The 18,186-nt window shown below is 40.4% G+C and overlaps 1 protein-coding gene across 1 annotated transcript in view; it reads left to right on the top strand.

The window, feature by feature from the left end:
- The window catches only part of LOC108098127 (tyramine beta-hydroxylase), a 33,154-nt gene that overhangs the window by 1,758 nt on the left and 13,210 nt on the right, over nt 1–18,186 (top strand). The window contains 1 exon segment of the mRNA XM_017200848.2: nt 2,050–2,414. Coding sequence (XP_017056337.2) covers nt 2,177–2,414 — 238 coding nt within the window. The 5' untranslated portion in view covers nt 2,050–2,176.

Below are 18,186 nucleotides of genomic sequence, written 5' to 3'. Positions count from 1 at the left end.
TCAATTTGGTCTAACCAACCGCAGGGCAGACTTAATGCCTCGAGGATTGCTTAACTCATGCCCGAGTTGACAGCAAATACGCAGATCCCCCGCAAGGCGATTAAACTTGGCACGGTTCTCGATTCTTTGGTTTGGTTTGGGCCGCTTAGCTCCACGGGTATTCATTGGCCAAAGTTCATTCACAGAAGCTAATTTGGCGGATTCCCCACAACCGCAAAGCTCTTGACAATATGAAAACCAAAACCGTACCATTTCGAAGGGTGGTGTTAAACTGTATTTACTGTTGCAAAGGGCAATTATTCTTAACATCACTGTTAATCAAGGCGACTTTGCATAAGTCAGGCATTTAAATTATCATATAAATCATGAATGCATTAAATTGCAGAGAACAATGATTTCGCTCGCTTTTGCGCATCGAAAATTTGTGCATATAATATGCTTTTTAATTTAAATCGAGCAAATTAAATTGTCTCTGGCAATTTCTCTCGTTGCCGGTCTTTGGGCAAATATCCAGGAAACAATTTCATTTCAGAGAAAATATTTAATATGACTTCACATAAATCATTAATGTGTTAAATTTATGTTCTCTTCATGTAAGCCATACCTTGGGCCGTGTAATTCACATGCTTTGCCATGTAATGTGGGCATAACATAACATAACACGATTTGCCCGGAAATTCGGTGAAAATACCAGTTACTAAAATCCTCTTATTTCTTTTTCAACTCCCCTAAGCAAGACACGTTGTATTTTCATAAGCTTTGTTTTATCGACAGACGTTTAATTGGAAATTTCTGGCAAGGTGCAGCTCACAAGGTGCTAGAAATCCTTAACAAATATAGGAGTTTTCAAACGATTCTCTCGCAATTAAATTAAGTTTTCAAGTTTCAATAGACAATTCTTAGTGAATGGAAGCCACATCGAGATCAAGTAGCTATAAAGATAAATACCTTTGAAGAAATAATTTCTAATTGATTTAATAGTGATCTGCAGTCTTAAAATTTTAAATTAGTTTAAGAGTGTACGTTTATCCGAAATGAATTCCCCCAAAAGAGAAGACAGATTTTGATATGCAACTTTTCAAAACGGTAAAGTTACACCTTGGCACTTTTACTTTCCAGCCAAAAAGTTGGATGACTTGGGAAAGTAAACCGCAAACTGATTAATGCCGTTTATGCCCAACAAATCCGGCGTTATGTACCCGGATTTCCAAGGCTGCGAAAGGGGTGATAGGGGAGAAAGGGGAGAAAGTGGTTGGTTGAAAGTGAGTTGCACGTCGCCGCTGTGATGCTGCTGGCACGTTGAAAACTTTTTCGGAATAAGTTAAAGGATATACGGCGGAGTGTGGCAAGTCGTAAAACGAGGCGGTGCTGCAAAATACACCACCGCCGAAATTGTTAATGCAGCCGAGTCCGTAAAATTCGCCCAGCGGCCATCAGAGCGCCACAAGCCACTCCCCATTCCCCACTCCCCCACAAGCCACTCCCCATCCACTGGCCCCCAAAAACTCCGCCCACTTAAACGACTTTTCCACAGTGTAATGCGCCCAAACCACCGCGTCAATGGTGTCAGATAAATTTGTCATGTAAATACAATACAATGAACGTGTAAACATTTATTATGTGCTTACATTTTTGTTGTTGTTGTCGATGCTCAAATCTGTCAATTGTCTGATTTAAATTGTACACGGATTTGTTTATAATACCCCCGGTGCTTCAACAGAAATGGGGGTTTGTTTTAATAGTCGAATGGAATGTGTTGTTGTTTTTGAAACAAACAATGTTTGTAGGTGAAGTACAGTTATTTTCTAACTGTCGCGGGACCTTTTCAACTGCATTGAGAACGTATATTCGAGGAACTTTGCTTGGTAGAAAGGTATTTTATATTATGACTAGCATTTCAAAATATTTATCCCTTTAGAGGGTATCACAAAGTCCAAATCAGTGGTTCTTGTTCGTTTTTTTTTTCGATTTCGTTTAAACACAACTTCAGTTTGATTTGCAAACAAATGGGTTTTCCTATCAATGATTTTGCAACATCAACATTTGCAGCAACACCAAATAGCCGAGAATTCGAAGCGATTAGCCATTAGCGATTAACGATAAACGATAACGATATTCGAGCAACGATAATCAAGGGGCGATCAGGAGGGCAGGCAATCTGCTTAACATTCTTAAAATGCCGCTGCAATCGAGCAGTCAAGATGGCATTTGGCCACTCCAGCGACCGAAGCTTCAGCAGCGACAGCGGCAACAACAACAACAACAACGACAACGGTCTTATCAACATCAGCACAAGCTGGAGAAGCAGAAGCAACAACAAGTGTTGCAAGGACGTTCGCCGGCTGTCCTGCCAGTGATGCTGCTCCTCTTTATGGCCACGCTCCTCACGCGCCCACTGAGCGCCTTTTCCAACCGTAAGTAGAGCTATCAATATCTATTTTATATTTATGAAATATTTGGCAAACATCTCCCTGAAAAAAAATAACAATCTTTAAAATTCATCCCTAATCGAAATACTTACTTGATGCCCCCAAAAAGAAATTCAAATCTTATATATATAAATCTCCTGTCACGATGTTTGTCCGCGATGGACTCCTAAACTACTTAACCGATGTTAAATTAAATTGGCATACCATGAGCAGTCTGGTCCAACTTGAGAGATAGGATAGCTTAGATCTTTAATTGAAGTCGCAATTTTATTTTATTGCTAATTATTTGTTTATAATTAATTGAAAGTCACAATTATCTGGTAACTCCAAAAGAATCTAATAGATGTCGATACTTTTCGATTAGATTGAGTAAGTAAACAATAGATGGCACTGCTATGAACAATTTTGATAGAAAATACGTAGATTCTGGGACTGAAGTTCGTAGGTTTGCAGGAAAGGCTTGAAGTACGTAGATCTACGTAAAAAGACGTAGAGTTGGCAACCCTGCTGCTATGGTAAACCGACAATAGCCTGATTACCACGTGTTATTGAGGTTAAGGTATAAATTAAATTTATTTTGTAGTAAACGAAATAGAGTGAAATTCAATTATTTCTACTTTTTTAATTTTTGGTGTTAGCATAGCCAACCACGTACGTAGACCGAAGTGTAAATCAAATTCAAATTATAGGGACGATAAAACAGTGAAATCATTCCTGCTTTTTAGTTATCTGTGCTTCATTATTCAAAATTCTATAGATATAAAAAATATACATGTAGGTATTGTCACATAATTATAATAATAAATTAAAATGCCGCTGAAAAAATCTAATCCGTCCGTGCTTTTCTCATGGGCAACTATATGTTGCATGTTCACGTGTTGGAAAACCGTCAAATCTATTTGTGTTAGCTAAAGACAGGTTAACCAGAAATATTGTACACCGATTAGTGCTAAATTAAATTTAAATTGAAAATATTTATAGTTTAAAATAATAAATATTAGAGACTTAAGACTATCTACCTTACCTACCGTTCTTCTTAAATTGTATACTTCAATGTAATATAACAATAACTTTAGCTACAGCAACGCGTGGCCGGGTCTGCTAGTGTTGTTATAAAATCCTTTTATTACTTAAGAGAGTAGCCTTGAGTAGTTATTCGGTTATTTAGAACTTTTGTTCGATCGTTTACTTATCGGTAACTGAACTCCACCGATTACATACCGATTTTCGATGGTTATTAATCAGCGGCTTCACGCGCCCATCTCGAATACGCAAATGCATAGCCGGCATTCCGGCATTCAGTTGCTTGTTTGCCTGCTTGTTTATAAAGCTGTCCGTCCGGATGGATACCATATCTGTACGTCCCTATGTATGCCTCTCTCACTGTGTGTCTGTTTGTCTGTCTGTCTGTCTGTCTGTCTGCGTGAGTGTCAGTCCGTGTGTACGGGTAATTGCGTATGTGTGATGGGGGCTGTGGATCTGGATGTGGATGTGGAAGCATGCGTGGGGCATTAAGTTATCAAGTGGGGCGATGGCAAATGGCATCGCCAAAGAAGATGGCGGATTTGCGGCCAGTTCCCTCGACTGTGACATGTTTGTTTGTTTCTCAGCTACAAGCATTAAAATTCTCACCCATCCGTACACTCGCGCAGTATCGCAAGAAAGGCGGGGGCAAAAATTGAGACATAACAGGACGGCGGACGAAGGACGAAGGACGAACGGCGAAGGACGAAAGACGAGTTAAAGAGTCTGGGCCCGAGTAGGTGGCTTCCTTGTAAAGTTCATGGCTTGGTTGGGTTGGCTGGTTCCGAGGACCGACAACGAGAGGACTTCGACTGCGACTACGACTACGACGACGACGACGCCTTGGCTGGCAGGACAGAAGGCGTGCATTAAAAATCAATAGAAGTTACAAATGTATCCTTCCATTGCGAAAAAAGGGCAAAACATTTGTGGCGCCATTTGTGCGCTGACAGCCTGACTGACTGACTGCTTGGCTGGCTGACTGGCTGACTGTCTAACTGCCTGACTGCCTGACTGGCTGACTGGGCTGCTTGGATGCTTCACTGCCCACGACCTCAACGAACGATACTGCATGGGGGAAGTGGGGGGACAGGTAATCCGGGGAAGAAATATGTTCCATGCAGTTGGGCCAACGTCATTGGTCGAAAGATTTCGCAGATCCCCAGTCACAATAGTTTTAAAAGTGCGAAAAATCCCAACCATAAACGATCGATAGCTGACCGATTAAATCGATTAATTATCGAGAAGTGTCCTTTACACAGTGTTCAACTATTTAACAGGGATTGAGTGCACATGACAGAAGTGGTGCAGCCATTTAAATGAAGTGTTTTGCGCTGATTGGCCCTTCTGTTTATCAAAATCTTGCGTTTGTGCACTTAATGGGACTGTAATTAATTTTACACGCACCTACCGTTTGTTTTCGTGTGCATCAATAGCGTTTCGGAACGTTAAAGCAAACCCATTTACTCGATACTCTTGAAGCGATGCCAAGTGAACTCTTGAAATGCCCAAACATCGATGGCAACAAGTCCAAATTGATGCTCAAGTTACGCCGGCTATTTGATGACAGTTCATTGGTCCGATGACAGCAACAAAGAGCATTCATGAATCATAAATGGGACAAACATTCTTAATGGCCATCCTAGCTGATGCTCCACTTGCTTCACTCAGCGAAAAGAGGTTGCTGAATCGAAAGCAAATCTTATATCTGCAAGGGTTGCTCACTTTAAGTATGATTTGAGTTCGTTCCTTCGCTATTTCTTGCAGTGTAAGTGGTTGTATGTATGCTGGCGAAACTTTATATGCTCCCTCGTATTGGCCATTGAATGTCCATAAAACAAAATTTGAATGCGAACCGTAAACATCGAAATAAGCAAAATAATTTGTTATTTTTATGTCGTCGTCCTTCTGCTCCGTTTTCTATCGCTGCTCAAATTACGTATCCGCCGAGTGGGCCCTCCTCGGGCGTCGTACATCGTACACCGTACGTCGCTCCTTCGACATCGGACGTCCCAAAATCCGACATAAGTGTCTGATTAGTGCAAGAGGGCAGCTCCACTTATTTACCTTCGCCGAGTGAGCCCCATAAATCCATAAGGAACTGACAAAATCGAACGCAAAGGAAACTCGAGTGAAATCACTTCCCTTTCTTTCCATTTCTTTTCGTTTCATTTCTTCCCTTCTCTCGTTTTTCTTTCTTTTTTTTTTTTTGTACTTTTCCCTTTTATTATTTTGTCTGGCGATTGGCCGGCTTACGAGGGCTTTGGATCAGCGGGGAACCCTTGAGCGTTTTCCACACGCCACCCACACGCACACATTTTTGGTTCCGCTCTAGCTTCCTGCCTAATGGCCGGGGCCATGTTGTACCAAACAATTCAATTTATATAATCCAGTGGACAGTCAGTGGGTGCTCCTCCTCCCCCTTCTCCTGCTGCTGCTGCTCCTCCTGCTCCTCCTGCTTCTCCTTCTCCTCCGTTCCAGGTTAATGTGTCACCGACAGACATCCTCTACGGCGGAGGATGCGAATGTCACGTTAAGCGTATCACGTAGCCGGATGCGTGTTACATATTGCCTGGCTTCTCTTCTATTTTTTTTTTTTATTTATCCCGGTCCTTTGGGCCCTCAAAGTTGCATTTGACTCGTGCCACTCCCCTCCCCCCTTCCTCGCTTCCCCCGTTTATGCAAACGCAAATTTGATTGAATTTTAGTTTTGAAAAAACGTTTATTGACCATCTGAAATCCAGCAATTAATGCTTTAACTGTTGTCCCAGGGACATACAATTTAACACACAACAAAAACTAGTCTTAATTGAAAAATCAATTTAACATTTCGCACGTTTCGCATAACATAATGCTTTGCTGAGTCGGACTAACACGACCAATTCAATTACATTCGGCAAATGGGTTTGACCGTCCGCATAGCGAAATAACCATCTTTGCATAATAACTATATATTATCTTTAACTTTGAATGAAAAAAAAAATATTCCTTTAAAAAGTTGGTATGTAAATTTATAATAGAGCTAGAAACAAAAAATAATCTGTTGAGATAAAATGATTTTTGGGCAGCCAACAAACTTGCTTGCAAAAATATTATATATTATATGTATGCATCTTCGTTAGAGCGATTGAAATTGGGAATGTCTGTCTTTTAATGTGGGGGCAATTTAATTCAGTGACAGTTCCTCCGTCTCATTAGCGTTTCTGCGCTTTGTTGTCTTACCTTTATTTGTACCACTTACCTTTTGTGGCACCTGTCCGGGCCAACTGCTGCTGAACCAAGTCGGTGTTTATTTAATTCGTGTAAATTTTTATTAATTTTAATTGAAAGCTTTACGGGCGTTTGGCTGGCGCTTTGAGGCTTTTGCCCCCTTTTTGCCACTCCCCCTTTCCGCAACCGGCGCCTTTGTTTGAGCTTAACTTAGTTGGTTTTTTTTTATACCCTTGCAGAGCAAAAGGGTATTATAATTTCAGTCAGAAGTTTGCAACGCAGTGAAGGAGACACCTCAGACCCCATAAAGTATATATATTCTTGATCAGCATCACGAGCAGAATCGAAATATGTATGTACGTCTGTCCGTCTGTCCGTCTGTCCGTCTGTCCGTCTGTCCGTCTGTCCGTCTGTCCGTTTCCGCGCAAACTAGTCTCTCAGTTTTAAAGCTATCGTGCTGAAACTTTCCCAAAAGTTGTGTAGTTGTTGCACGCAGTATATATGTCGGAACGGGCCGGATCGGCCGACTATATCGGATAGCTCCAATACAAGAGAATGAAATAAAAAATTCTCACTCTATTGTTTTTCATCAGATCGACTTGAATTCTTCAAGATGGCGTTTTCTAACTGTTATTGAATTTCGGATTAAATTTGATCAAAATCGGATAACTCTATCATATAGCTGCCATAGGAGGGATCGAAAATTATATATAGAATTAATGGAAATAAATTGATAACATCGTTGTTTTTCATCAGACAAGTATGATTTTTGGAATATAGAGTGTTCTTACGACTCTTGAATTACGAGTTAAATTTGATCAAAATCGGACAACTATATCGTATAGCTCCCATATGATCTATAGTCAAAAATATGGAAAATGAATAGAAAAATCGTCTTAGCTTCGATGTTGTCTAGCCTTTATGCGTTTTGTTCGACATATTTGATGACTGCAAGGGTATATAAGCTTCGGCTTGCCGAAGCTAGCTTCCTTTCTTGTTTTAATTTGTATTTCTCTGGCTGTACTGTTTTTGTTTTATGTGCTCAGCTGCAGCTCTCGCTCACTCGCTCCCGCTGTCGCTCTCTTCTCTTCTCCCCGCCCCTCTTTCCCCTCTTCCCCTTTTTCTTTATTTCGCCGCTTGACTCCCGTCTTTGTTGTTGTTATTTTATGCTCTGCTCTGTTTTCAGTGTTGATTTAGTTGTTGTTATTGTTTGGAGACTTTTGTTGTGTGCAAAGTGCTCGCGCTAATGTATTTGTTGTTGCCCCGTCGCATTGTTGTTGCTGTAATTGTTATTATTGTTGTTCCGAGACAGCTTGGCACTAAGCTAACTGGACTTGCCTGGAAGTATGAGGGACTGGAAGGAGAGCGCGAGTCTCTGTCAGAGATTTGTCAAAATACGAACAACGGAGAATGTGGAGTTCTTTCGAACCGAGAACTTGAATACCCTACAGATTTAAATAAGCCACAAAATTTACCAAAACCAGTTTAAAATTTAATGTTTTCGTTTATTGTTCAAATCTTTTATATTTTATTGTTATTATTTGTGGCCCATAACTCACACTAACTACACCATAAAACGTTATCTACAGGGTACAAAATTAACATGATAAAGGCTAATATCGTATTTTATATTCGTTTTCGCAGACAAATTCAGTGGAAGCTAGACTTGTCATTAATTTTAATCAAGAGCCAAAATGGCCAAATAAATGCCCGATAAAGTATGCTATGAAAATTTAATTGGCACTGACTGCACGAAAATTATGCACAGCATTCCATTAAATTGGCGTATATATAGGGATTAAGAAGCCATTTTTATATTGTTTATTTATTTAAATTACTTATTTAATTCAGTATATACACGCGGGGTAATTCAAGATCAATGGACCACTGTTGCGGTTGATATAGTATATTTGAATTCATATTGATTTATGATCAATAAAACACTTTTGCAGATACTGTCAACCGGCTGAATATGACTTCATTATTTATGCTAAAATGTTTCATTTATCATTGCGACAGATTGTGAATATTACAAAACAGTTATCTAATCTGGCCCGAATATAATGTCAAATGATTTAGCCGAAGCAGGGGGCCAAAATACCATATCCCGTGTTCTGCCACTTTTAAGGTGGCCTAAAGCTATTTTAAAAGTTATTACCTTTCTTATCGCCGGCATCGTTTTCTCTCCTCCCCTCCCCTTCCACCAAATCCCCTTGACAGCAAATTTTCCGGCTAACAGCAGGTGCCCTTGTATCTGGGTATCTGGGTGACTTTTTTGGCCCATTCATCCGGACCTTTTGGGGCAACTTTGCTCTTGGTTTTGGTGTTGGTTGTGCTGCGACTGCAATCAGTTGACAATCGGGCAAATCATCCGCTAACTAAGAGCAACCCGAAAAGCTAATGAGATGGCCCCTTGTGTGCAAAAAGCAAAAAAAAAAAACGAATGCCATGTACCAAACACAAGGTATATAGGCCAGTATATAGTATATAGTATATAGGGCCATATGGACCCGATAATGGGGACATGTATTGGGATTCGGTGTCGGAGTGAAAACTTGGCTGAATAAATAATAAACTGGAATCGAAGCGGGGCGAAAACTTTGGCCAACATTTATTGGAGTGACTTGTGAGTTTGCCGCCCGGCCGAAGGGAAAACTTTGGGGCTCCTTGTGTCGCCTTTCGGTGGCGGTGGCAACCCTAATATGTCCGTGGCTTACGTGAGGAGTACTCTGCACGACGAAAAGGGGTCGGGGTTCAAGGAGCGGGGCAGGAGGTCAGTGGGGCTAGGGGGTGGGGGGGTCAGGAGAGGCCAATGATGGCCATCCTGCGACGTTTGCCAATTTCAGTTCGATTTATTTAGTGGAAACCAATAAATAACCAATGATGTATGTCCTGCTCGCACACTTGCACAACTGAGTCCCTCGAGTGCAGTGACTACAGTGGCGAAAGCCAGCTAAGAAAAGCCAGCAAAGCTGGAAAACTAGAAAAACTTTTCTTTTCGGGTTCTGTGACAATCAGTTTCTCAAGCTGTTACGTTAATTTTCACCTAACTGACAGTCTTTGAAGTTTTTAATCGAACTCTGGCCAAAAGAAAAAACTTTACTTTGGAATACACTCGGCAATCTGTGGAAAATATGTTTAAAATTTTGAAAGTTTAAATGCTGCTTTTTATTTTCTACAACCTGAAGAAATCCTAATCTCAAAATATGTGTTTTATCAATAGTTTTATGTTCGACAAGAAATCTGAAATGATGCAATGCGTAAAAGGAAAACCAATTACTATTGGGTAAAAAACAAATCTAAAATAGTTACCTCTCCGATTTTGAGGTGAGGACTCTCCTCTCCACTGTGCTGCGGATTTTTCCTGCAGCGGAAACTAACATAAAATGGGAATTCCCCCGATTTGTGTTGTCTTCCCAGCATTCTGTCATTCTTTGGCGAACACAATTTAACACTTTGTCGTCGCTCGAGGGGATAAACAGGATAACTGGTCGAGTGCGACTGCTGCTGGTGTCCTGAGCAGCCAGAGGAGCATTTCGATTGCGAATTGCGAATGGCGAAACCAATCCCCGTCACCAATCCCCTGCACTACAATTCCCCCGCCACAATCTCCAATGGCCCAATGCCCCAATCCTCGATCCACAATCCCCGCATTCGCATCCCAAACAAATATGGCGTCATTCAACGCATTTCCGTTTACATTACACGCTCATTTCCGCTCCGCATGGCTTTATTAAGCGTCGCTAGTTTTTCTGTTGCACTTTCCGCTCCCGCCAATTCGCCATTCCGCCTCCAATTTCCCCTCCTCCCCCTTGATTTCTCCTGCAACACGTGTGTGGTGTGTCTGTATTAGTTAGTGTGTAAGTGTGTGTGTGTGTGTGTGCTTGCCACTTGAAGTGCGCTCAAGCAAACTAAAGCCGTTGAGGGAAATTTTCTTTGAATTTGCTCCAGTTAGTAAAGGAATCGAAATGTTTTGTTGCCCCCCAGAAATATCCAGGCTAAGTGTGTCTGTGTGTGCATTCGTATCCACAGCTGTGGTCAAAATAATAGGAAATACAAGTCGTAAATGGGAAGATCACTCATCATTTATTGCCAAAGTAATAATACATTTACTGTTTAAACTAACACAAAATAAAGGTACCACTTTTATTTTTAAATATTTTTATCTATAAAGAACATAAAGAAATCCTGCTATTTTGACCCAATGTATAGACACTTATGTGAGCCATTTAAATTGGGCGAATCATTCGGTGCAGCTAAATCCATATGTGTGCGTGGACATAAAGATGGCGATGAAGATGGAGATGTCGATGTAATTCCTAAGAGTCCACGACTGGCTGACTTCGATGGTGGCTGGAAAACCTTAATGCGATTTAAGATGACCAGCGGGACGAGGGGGTGGTCTGCTATGGTGTGATGTGATGTGGTGTGTGGGTGGTGGCATCCGCGAGACCTTCACGGAATGCAATCCGGCAGATACTACGTTTCTCCGCTTCAGGGCCAAATCCTACATGATCTTATTTGTATACAGACATTAAAAAGAAGGCGAGCTGGGCGGCAAGATTGCGGTATGGAAAGGATAACGACTTGGCAGTGCGGCTTTAGTCATTGAAAAAGTATATATCGTTCGGTGGCATTCTTGTGGATATTTTAAGGACGCTCAGAGTCCAGTGATTTTATCCCTTTTTCGGCCATTTGATTGGGATTATCGTTGGCTTGGAAAATTGTTTTCATGCGTTTCAAAAGATCTAAAGTTTAAATGGAAGAAAATTTATGTTTCATCTTCGCAATTTTCAATTTGATTTTCCTGTAAATGTTTTGTTGCGATAATATTTAATCCCCCTTTTTTACTACAAATAACAAATAAATATGTAGGTTTAAAGTTTTTAGGATGTACTTACATATCTTTAGCTGTTTCTTCGTAGGTTTTCATTATTATGTAGTGGTTTGAAATTCTACTTGACAGCATTGCGTCATAAATAAATGAGACTTAATAACACATTTCGCAGGACACTTAATAAAATATTTATAAAATAGCTATTGATTTTGTAATTATTTTGAGCGTTTGCGTGGTAACAAAAACGTGAATGCAAATTTACTTTAATAAATTAAAAACCATTGTCAAGTCAACGACCTATTAAAGCTATGTTCTTTTTAAATTTTATTGTTTAAACGATTTGTTCATGTCAACTTTTTTGCCTTGCAGTTCGTGAAGAATCTCAGATAAAACTTTTCCTGCTAAATTTGTACTTGATTGAATTCAGATTTAAGTGGAAACTCGGCTTTCGATAGCTTTGACCTTATTATTTACCAGGTAACACGGATCGGTTAATGCGCAGTCTTTATTTACCGGGAATTTTCTTTGGTAGTGGCTCTTTTTGGGCTTCGTTTCATAAGCAACTTTCCTTTTTTTCACTCTCCAACTGCTGCATAAATATTTAGATTCAATTCAAATTGCTTTCCACTTGCAGAATTCCGCTGTCCTTCGTCCTTAGTCCTTTCCCCCTCCCACTCCCCCTTTTTCCTTTCCATCCCCATCCCCATCCCCATCCCCCTCCCATTTCCCTTTCCCTCTTCCGTTTTGTTTGTTTATTTGCTTTGTTATTTTGCTTCGGCTTCCACTTCTGCTTGAGCTTTATGCGGACGATTGGCAACAAAAGCTGCCAATTTGTATTTCAATTAAATTTGAATGTATTTGTGGGCACTTGGCTGCTGCTTTTCCCCGCCCTGCCCTGCCTTTCCCGCCACTTTCCACCACCCACCGACCCCTCGCCACCCAAGTCGTTTTCTTAGCCTGCTCGCGAAGCCGCTTCTTCATCTTCCGTTTTTCTTGAAGGGTATTACGAGTATATCAGGCTATTTAAATTATTAAGATGTTGCACTCATTTTTCAGATAAGAATTAATAACCCATGTGCAACACTGCGTATGTGTAATATTTAAACACAACGCTGCGTATGAGTAACATAATTTATTACTCACTTATCGAGCATTAAAAATGATTCTGTAGGTCTTTAAATAATATTTTCTCTTGGTTCACTTCCATAAATTCCACTTTTTATAATGTTCTTGTTATATATTTTATTTATTTGCATTTTTGTTCTGATTGCGCTTTTAAGTAGGCAACAAATTTGTTCCAACCTAAATACACTGAAAAACAATAAACAATTACTGGGTGTTTTTGATTTGAAAGTTCATTTTCCTGTTTGCAGTTTATGCTGGCAGCTTAAATCCATCAGGCGAGCGTGGGCGCTAAAGGGGGCGTGGCAAGGCGAGGGGAGGCTGTTGAGGATTTTCCGAAGAAAAGGGGTTGGGTGAGGGGGCAGTGAAAGTAGAAAGTGGAAAGTGGAAAGTGGGAGCGGACTGTGGAATTGCCGCCGCCAGCCAAGTGTCAAAATGGCGCTTCCAAGTAATTTACTTATGTCTAAACAACTTTTATTGTTGTTGCCGTTACGCTGCTTGTTAACGCGTTGTTCCTGCCTGCCAGTTGTTCTTAATATTGTTGTTGTTTTTGTTTTTGTGGGGCGTTGAAAAGCGTTTAATTAACTAACTGCTCGCTGTGTAGCCACGTTTAGTTTTCGGCAAATATTTGTTGATTCCCAACTCCAACCCCGCCAAACCCAACCGAAAAGCGAAGAGCGAAAAGTGAAGCGGCAGCGCCTCAATTAGCGTGGCCAAGTAAATCTATTTTAAATTGATTTTCGTCGCCTGATTAAATTGAGTTTACCCCGACTGCCGCGCCCACCTCCCCACCCTGTTATCCTTTTAGGGCTTGTCCTTGCGGTATATAATTTCATTTTTGAATCTGCCCCGCTCTCGCTCCCTTTTAGCCAATTACAAAACGCTGGCGGGCTTCATTCCGTTCTCAAATGTTTCCATGTGGAACATTTCGCAACTCATTAAAGTCGAGGGGGAGGTGCAAGCTCTACACTGTGAGCAAATCGTTGGCCATTTCCGAGGGTATTTACCTTAAATAAATACAGCTAATGGTAAAGGTTCAGTATCTGAATCCATTTATCCAATTAATTCAAAAACCTATTTAACTAACGTACTTTGGAAAGATTTTAAATTAATTACTTTACATGGCTCTAATTTTTTATACTTTCTTTTTTGTGTAGCTACATCAGGATTTGTGCGGATTTATTTTGGCTTCAAAATTTTCTATGCAAAATTGAAAATTCGCTCTAGTCTGTCATTTTGGCAGGAGGTTGATGGGTGGTTGGGTGGTTGGGTGGTTGGGTGGCTGGGGTCCAGAGTTAACAACCAACAACCACTCGCCTGATTTGGGTCAACTGTGGTATGTGGCGCACATTAAAAGGAAAACCATTTGGAATCGGGAATCATCAGCCGATCCGTCGTCCTGCAATCTATATCCTGCTATCCTGCTGTCCTCCATCCTCTATTCCTCTACTCCTCATCCTTCATCCTGCAATTCTGCATGCTCCATCCTGCCATCCTGCCATTCTGCATCCTGCATCCTGCAATCCTGCCATCATCGCATCGCCAGGCGTTCGAGTGCAATGCATCAAGTGGCCAAGTGCCCAAAAGGGTCGCCGTCCGTTATCGAAGAATGGAAAAAAAACCCAGCCCAAATCGAGGGCGGCTCGTTCGACGGGGGCGTGGCAGCAGCACGGAATATGGGAATATTGAAGGGGGAGGGGGAGAGGGGAGCAGAAAGGGGGTGGTGCTTTCATTGAGTACTTTCCATTTGAAACTCATTAGTGAGAGTTCAGTTGGGTCGAAAGTGGGAGTTGCAAGTGGATAGTGGAGAGTGGAGTGTGAGTGAGCGGAGAGTGGAGAGTGCGAGCCTGGGGGCGTGTCAATGTCTTCGTTTCAGCCAAATTGAATCAAGCATGTGTGTGTGTGTGCGTTAGCCAAGTGCTGCTATGTGTGTGTGTGTTAGTCATACGAGTGTTAAGCCATTATTAAGTCACTGAAGCCAACGGGCGGAAATATTGGTCAAGCGCCACAAGAACTCTTTATTATTTTTTTCCCATCCTAACCTACATTTCATTAGCAGCAGCGCATTAATTAGTGACATTTCTTTGAAATGAACTCGATGGGTTGACCAGAAACCCAAGCTCAAACCAGATTAGGAATGCTATTCTTAAAATGCCTCAATTTTAAAAGGCATCTAAAGTATATATACTCAAAACAAAACAGTTATGCAAATGCATGCATATATATGTATATATAATATATATAGTATGTTGCTCGGTTGGTCCCCAACATTTGTACATTTAATTCAATTCAGTTACATTCTCGTATGTTTTTCTATTTTAATTTTTTCCCATTTTGTTTTGTTTTGTTTCTTTTTTTTAATTTGTATTTCATTTCCATTTCTTGCTGGCACATCCCAAGAGGGCGAGTGTTGCAAGGATGTTTGGACGGGGGCAGATGTGAATGGGCATGCTGCATTAGCACAAAGGCAGCAACATCGGCAGACAACAGTTGCTGCTAAAATAATTCAACCGGAGTTGCTGGACTCCAGGGGGGAGAAGGGGGGAGTGGTGGGGTCGGCGGTGGAACCACTTTCATATGCACAGACAAGCGGCAACATGAACAACACAAATCCCACACATAAAGACATGTACAGTTGTAAAAATTGGGGCACAAATATAAGATAAATATAAAAATGAAGATTTAATGAGATTTTATCGTATAGTTAAAGGAAATCTATTAATTTATTACTTATCTACAAGGATATAAAAAATATAAAATATATTTTTACAGCTAGATTTTTAAATACCTCCATATCTTGCAAATGTGAAATCAAATCAACTAAATTTCAATTGCAATAGTTACTAACTTGGTTAAATTTCACTATTATTTTTCTCTGTGTGTACATGTGGCGGTGGGCCGACCGAAAACTTTATGTGTCAGTTGAAAAGTATCTTGGAGATACTTTCTTGCCTCCTTCTTAGCCCACTTTCTCCCCCTCCCCCTTTCCCTTCGCATTCTGTGGCTTTTGGCGCAGCAACCGCCACAATGTCATTAACCAAATGAATGGCTGACACTGCAGATTCGAATGACTGGAAAGCGAGAGCGAGATAGTTATACACAAGGAGAAAAAGACAGAGAGAGAGAGAGAGAAAGAGAGATGGGAATAGAGGGGGTGTATGCCAAGTTAAGACTGTGACGTCCTTTTCTTGTGATTAAGTCGGTTACCCACAAGTCGGTCCCTTCCTGCAGCTCCCTCTTCTCCTCCTTCCCTCTCTCTTATTTCCTCCTTCCCCCCCTTCTCCCCATTTGAATGCCATTCCAACGGAACATTTGCCGTTTAGCCGTAGATTACCTAGCGACTTGTTCCCCTGACCTTTCTCTTGGCCCGGCCTAAACAAACCAAAAACAAAATGAGGAGTCAAGAAACGCAGAGCAGTCAGGGGAGCCAATACACTTTTCTTGCCATTTTGGGAAAATCTTTTTATTTTCAATTTAAGTTGTCAAGAAATAATACTACTTTTAATAAATATAAATAATAATAAACAATAATTACAAATAATAAATAAGAATAAATAATAATAACTACTATAAACACCTTGTTTAATTGAATTTTATTGCATTGTTAAGTAATTCAAATGAACTTTTTAAGGCTCTTAAAATGTTAAAAAAACATGCATTATTTCAAGTAGGGATAAAATGTTTTAAGATAATCATTAATAAGGATAGTATGTAGCTATTTCAAACGCCAAACTCTGTTGCAAGGATCCGCAATTCCAATCCCAAATCGAAGGGTATAAAGCAGGAGGAGATTCAGTTTGGACCAAGTGCCTTTGGCGATGGTCAAATGAGGCTCGCAGGAATGTTAGTGATGACAACAACTTAATGGAAATAGCTGCACATTTATAAGTGACAACTCTGTCGTTGTGTGTGTGCCCCTGGCACTGTTCCTCCCTCTTTCCCCCCTCTCTCTCTCTCTCTCTCTCTCTGTGTGGATGTTTGTGTTGGTGTATCCAGGACCCTAAAGAACGTGTTATTTATGGTCAAGGCGTGGCAGACAAATGGCCGGCATATGCATGCTGAGATAGACACTCTTACTAATACATATACACGTTCGCACACACACACACACTCACAAATGCCAAGTAATAACTAACGGTAAATTAGTTTGCAAACAGAGTGCAAAAAAGGCAGCAAAATAGCAAAAGGAAAATTGCCCAAAGATGAAACCTAATTTACCCAACACGCACACTCACTCACACAAACACACACACTCACACACATCAACACACCGATGAGGTTTCTGGCCTGGTCCACCGCCCACTTGTCCCGCCACTCCCCCTTTTTTTTGGCACTTCTTTGATCCAAGTTTACGGGACAAGTGCCATGTAGCCACGTCAAGAGGACTTTGAATACATCATAAAACCCGAATCAGTTGGGCGGAAGGATGAACTCGGGAAAGCTCGTTCTAAGATTTTTCATTTGGGATAACGGGAAAAACTCGATGGCCAGTTGATAAAATTCGAGAGGAGCTGAGTAGGGAAATAGATTCTTAGTAGGTTTTAAATGATAAAATGGGCATAATAAAATTCAAAAAATTACACAACTAGAATTACTAATAAAATGCATTGAAAAGTAATTTATAATTTTAAGATTTTGAAACTAGTTGGAATGCCCGTGAAACATTGTTTTATAAAGCTTAAATTTATACAATTTAGAACTTATTAGTAGGTATGCAGTAAATAAGTTTAATTTTACTCGTATTCTGTTGAAAACACAAGTTCTTTTTAGACTCTTAGCTATTGAATTGTTAGCTTGTGGTTACTTTTTCTTCAACTTTCTTTTGCGCTTTTGCTCCACTTCAATTTCTGATCACTTTGCCTGGTTTTTCCGCTTTCGCCTTGAAGGCGATTTATCCGCTGTTGCTGCTGGGGTCAAACAACGAAATGAAAACATGGCCCATGCTTTTCTTTCCGCCACCCTCAGCCATCCACCGTCTTTCCACTTTTCCCCGAATGCATCGCTTGGACATCGCTCGTTATCCTTTCGGAGTGGGCAGTTTACTATTTAAATTGGTTGTTTTGTTGCGGCCAGAAAGTTTGCAACAGCGCAAGAGTGTTTATAAAACCCTTTTTTTAATTCCATTAACAGCCAGGCCAGGATAAACTTTCCCAATTCATTATTGCCACTAAATCTGAAAGTTGATCGTTCTGTTCAAATCGGTCAACTAGCTCACGTTTTCAGAGATAAAAACGTGATACCAACTTGAGTATATTTATGTACTGAAATATATCAAACGAATTGTTCTTAAAACTAAACATGCCTTTTGTTAAGTTGATATCTTTCTGTTTATCTAAGCATATTGTAACAAAATTAATTCAACTATAATATAATAGTTCTAATTATACGAACTTCAAATAAATGATTAATTGGTTTTATCTTATTTTTGTGCGTTGTAAAAATATTTATTGTTGGTTTAGTGTATATTCGGTTTCGCACATACTCTTCTCTTTTCGAATATGCTTTTTTTTTTTTTGGGTTTATCAATTTTGTTTAGGGCTGTGGCTTTGCAGCTTCGTTTTTGGC

Source organism: Drosophila ficusphila, unplaced genomic scaffold (genome assembly GCF_018152265.1).
Source record: "Drosophila ficusphila isolate 14025-0441.05 unplaced genomic scaffold, ASM1815226v1 contig_197, whole genome shotgun sequence".
NCBI classification, from domain to species: domain Eukaryota; kingdom Metazoa; phylum Arthropoda; class Insecta; order Diptera; family Drosophilidae; genus Drosophila; species Drosophila ficusphila.
The sequence above is the reverse complement of the archived record's forward strand: the minus strand, read 5'-3'. Positions and strand labels throughout refer to the sequence as shown.